Source organism: Opisthorchis viverrini (assembly GCF_000715545.1).
Source record: "Opisthorchis viverrini unplaced genomic scaffold opera_v5_22, whole genome shotgun sequence".
NCBI lineage: Eukaryota > Metazoa > Platyhelminthes > Trematoda > Opisthorchiida > Opisthorchiidae > Opisthorchis > Opisthorchis viverrini.
The window spans coordinates 13,949-18,228 of record NW_008751678.1 but is presented as its reverse complement, the minus strand read 5'-3'; the positions used below and the strand labels follow the sequence as shown (position 1 = coordinate 18,228).

At 43.6% G+C, this 4,280-nt stretch overlaps 1 protein-coding gene across 1 annotated transcript in view; it reads right to left on the bottom strand.

Annotated features, from left to right (window-relative positions):
• T265_01932 (hypothetical protein) overlaps positions 1-4,280 on the bottom strand; it is a gene marked incomplete at both ends in the record, with an annotated part of 61,557 nt that overhangs the window by 45,038 nt on the left and 12,239 nt on the right. The window contains 2 exons of the mRNA XM_009166070.1: positions 1,514-1,805; positions 1,915-2,186. Of these exons, the coding sequence (XP_009164334.1) occupies positions 1,514-1,805; positions 1,915-2,186 (564 nt within the window). The remainder of the gene's footprint in view (positions 1-1,513; positions 1,806-1,914; positions 2,187-4,280) is intronic.

Here is a 4,280-nt window from a genome sequence, read left to right as displayed (position 1 = left end):
ATATATGGCTTAAGCCAGTAGCGGGATGCCTTGTGTAGTTCGCATCGCCATCATCCTTTTAAGCGATCTCACTAGAACAGTTAATAAACCTACTGTCATTTAGCAATTGTGTTTTCAGTTCTCATCGCACCTGCGCGTAAATGGGGAGGTTTGAAGGAACCAGATAGCCCATTAGGTGGAGGAGACTGATGCGGCAGTGAATGCATCAAAGTGATTCGAGATAAACCTCACAACAGGACTCAGTGCATCGTTTGTTGATGAGTTAGTCGAAGATACCATTGCAAATGTGACGTACAACAAAGACTAATGTCAATATAGCTGGGTGGAATACTTTGAACAGCAGTTCAGCTGACCATCGGGTTCTGTATTCATGTCTTTCATTCAGCCCACTCAACACGAGCCGTAATCCTTTAGCCTCCTCTCCATTTTATGAAGCGCCAAGTGGGGTTTCTGCCTTGAACTGCCATCACGCTGCCAGATAAGATGAAATCCTACCAGCACTGCTCATAGACGCTACTTATAGGCGGAATCCTTGAACATGAGGATCTTTAATGGATTCCTTGAGTACTGTCCGCGTAGATTGCGGGGCAGGACTAGTCACCGAATAAATAAATTAAATAACTTTATTGGCGTTTTGGGCCATCTCAGCATGCAACATGTTCTTTTGAGAGTCCTTTGGTGCATAACAACTCAAACGGAATGATGCCTTGAACGGTATTTTTGAAACCTTGAATGTTCTAGATTGAATGAGAGCGTAACAGCTAACCTACAACGGGTGGATTTGATAGCCTTTCGTACATAGTAGGTAAACCAGTGTAGTGTAAACTGAGACAGATAGAACGAGTCGATGAATCCCTGGATTTAAGAAGTTGATGTATTTCTACAACAGTAAGCCTTAATTTGGAACTGAACTAGTGGTAACCCTGTCCATAACATCAGACGACCACGCTCACCCTCACCAGTAGACTGACTAAGGCCTGGCTCACACTCTTGTCAAGGTAGATACGCACGCAAGACCCAGAAGATTCTATGTGGCTTGCCGCTTGATTTTCTCGCATTAAATTGACCATGTTTTGCTCAATATACGGTGGAAAACTACATCAAGGTAGAACGCACGCAAGACCCAGAAGATTCTATGTGGCTTGCCGCTTGATTTTCTCGCATTAAGTTGACCATGTTTTGCTCAATATTAGGTGGAAAACTACATTCATGGCAAGCTAATTTTCAATGAACACCAATGTCTCATTGGCATTATCTTAGGCTTGTGTTGTGTACTTAGTTGAAGATGTGAAGAATACCTCAGCTGATAAATAAAAGGTTCATTCCGCTGAAGAATATTTATCTTTCGGGAGGAATACACCCAATGCAATCAAGTAGACTAACAACACCTTTAAACCAAGAATCAGACTATATGTTTTTACAGGTGAAGCATGTCGCGATTCTTAAAAAAATGTTGTGAAGTTTGTGGTTTGAAGAGGATAGTCAATGTTCTACCGGATAAGTATCAACTAACCTACCCCACAATTTAGTTCACCCGAATTTCTCAGCAACAGCCGTCTTTTCACTTGTCTTCCTACATGCACCCGCTTGAATGCACAGATAATCTGTCCTTGCCGACCACGCGCGCTAGGCTCGACGATAGTTAAGCTTGGAAGATGACCTTGGCCGATCAGTTCAAAATTCAAAACAGGGACCCCGGTGGTTGACTGTTTTTGTCCAGCAACACTAACGTTTCTTACAGATGTCGGCTGCACGGAAGATGATGAGGGGTTCTCCAAATACACAAGGAAGTTTGACACATATTTCTACAAAGTAGACAAAATATGATAGCTGAGTTGCAGAAATTAGTGCACGGACAGGCATGATTTACGCATACTTTAGAATGAGTTGGGTCTTCAGAGTTCCCGGGCTTACCTGCATTGCTTGAGGAGTGAAGGTCACGGTCACGTAAGTTGATGTATATGGGTCTATTTGGGTCCGTTCCATTTCCAGGCTAAACATTCCTGTGCTGCTGGCAGGGCGGTTACCGCGGCTGGCCGGGCGACGAGTGACACGGGGAGGCAAATGTCCGATGGGACGAATTTCAAAAGTGACATCGGCGGGAACTTTACCTCGGTTGGTCATGCAAAAGCGGGCCCGTGCTGCTGTGCCAACCAAAATGCTGGGAAAGATGAATCGGTTTTCTGCTACGGCATAGAGACCGCCATGACAATCCTGAGAAAAAAGAAAAGCTCAAAAGGTTTATCGCTTTTGAATATCAGGGCCATTTATCTCGTCGAACATTCGTTGATAAACCATGTTTAACAACCGAATTCACCTCATCTAGGCAAAGCAACCGTGAGGCGACGTCGTTGCGCCTAATCTGCCTACAGTATATGAACACAATTCATCATGTAATTGTGTGTCTAACTCAAAATCCAAGCTGCCCGGCTTGAGTGTCATATATGCGTGATTTAGAGTTTCTTCAGATTTCGAAAAGGAAATCGCGTCAGTCTGTCAACATCGTTTGAAGAGATGAATTAAGAGAGGAACTGCAGTATCCTTTTATTTCACAGGAGGATTAGAGGTTGTCATCGATAGGTATTTTGTTAGCGTTAGCTAACGGATAAGTGTACCTTCTGAACAGAGAAAGCCATCTCAAAATCAAGCACACAGCCTGCCTATTCAGGTAATTAGTTACATATATAATGCCTGTGTGAATCAAACGACCTGTTGTAAATGTTTGATATTCAGATAATTAATTACATATATAGTGCCTGTGTGAATCAAACGACCTGTTGTAAATGTTTGATTTTGGTTACAATCGAAAAAGGGTTAAGAGTTGAGTAGAAAACTAGGTTTTCTAGAAATAGCACCGAAACAAAAAGGTCAATCGTGCACCTATCCTGGAAGAAGAAGGTTNTGTGTGATGTTTTCTCCAGGACGACACTTGACAGGTTTGGTAAGTGAAACATATCTGTTTGGGTCTGGAGATAGGTTCTTCGATGAGGCTTGCAAACTATAAAACGTCCGTGCTGCCTCTACAGTGAATGGGCTTCTTTTAGAGGATTTCTTCGTAGGGGGGGGACGCACACAAAGCTAGAGTCACAGCAGTGTGTAACACGGATGAATTCCAACGTCACTTTACTCATCTAAGTGACCTGTGTGTACTATGGATACAACGAACAAGCCACATATTACGACAGGGATGGTTATACTCGTAAGTTCAAACAGACAGATCCGATTATTCGTGATTCAGTGAAGTAAGAGATGGGTATTCGTTCATCGGTGCCGCAGCGAAGAGTAATGTGATCGTGGCAGCAGTGCAGTCAAACGATCACCAGCGTAGTTGCTATGGCACAGCTACGGTTACGCTGAATCATGTGTTCTTTTCTTTGGAATAAGTTCGGTTCATTTGGTAGATGAACGCTATCGAGCGAGTGGCGGTACAACAGGGGAGACAATAAATAAGCTGTTTGTACACAACCACGGATGACGAATAGGGAGGATGCCGTTATCACTGGTGTTGACGCAACGAAAAAAAATGAATGGATAGAAAACACAATAGCCGACATGAGAATAGTCATCCCACTACTACAAACTCGCCTTTGTGCAACCTTCAGGAATGGGAACGCGGATGCGTTTCAGAGTACAGTTAATTGGAATAGTTTGCAAGGTTACCGGTCGACTGTTCGGTCGGAACTTCACTGTGATCCTTCGAGACTGTTTTGGGTGTAGATGGCCCTTAGCTGGGATGAACTGAAGGTTTCGGTGGTCTGTTGGCCAGCAGAAGCGAAAGCTTGTAGCGGTCTCCTGGTCTGATACTGGACCAAAGTGAGTTAGTGTGAATGTGTGACTGGGTTCTTCAGAAACCGCACAGTCCCCGAAATCGAGGTGGTTGTGTTGGAGATCTGCAAAGCAATGTGTCTTGTCTTTACTTCACACATAGTTTAACCCATAAGATAGATGAACATTTGTCGACAGCCAAGTGCTGTCTTCACCCTACTTAAGACCAGTCAGATAGACGTGGTCCGCGAATTCCGGTTGTTTTCCATCCCTACCTGAACGCGTGAATGTGTAAACGCAGTAAAACGCTTTTGCCACAGGGACCCCCCTGTTATAACAAATTGAGTAAAACTGGGCAAGTTGCCTAGATTCACTAATTTCGCACTGGAAGACAGTTTTACTGTGAATTTATGTTTTGATTTAAACAAATCGACCAATCGCAAGACCGGATCGTTTGCAAAAGTCAAAAAGATCAAACCGTTTGATATCAATAATCGGATCTGGCTGGCTTATTG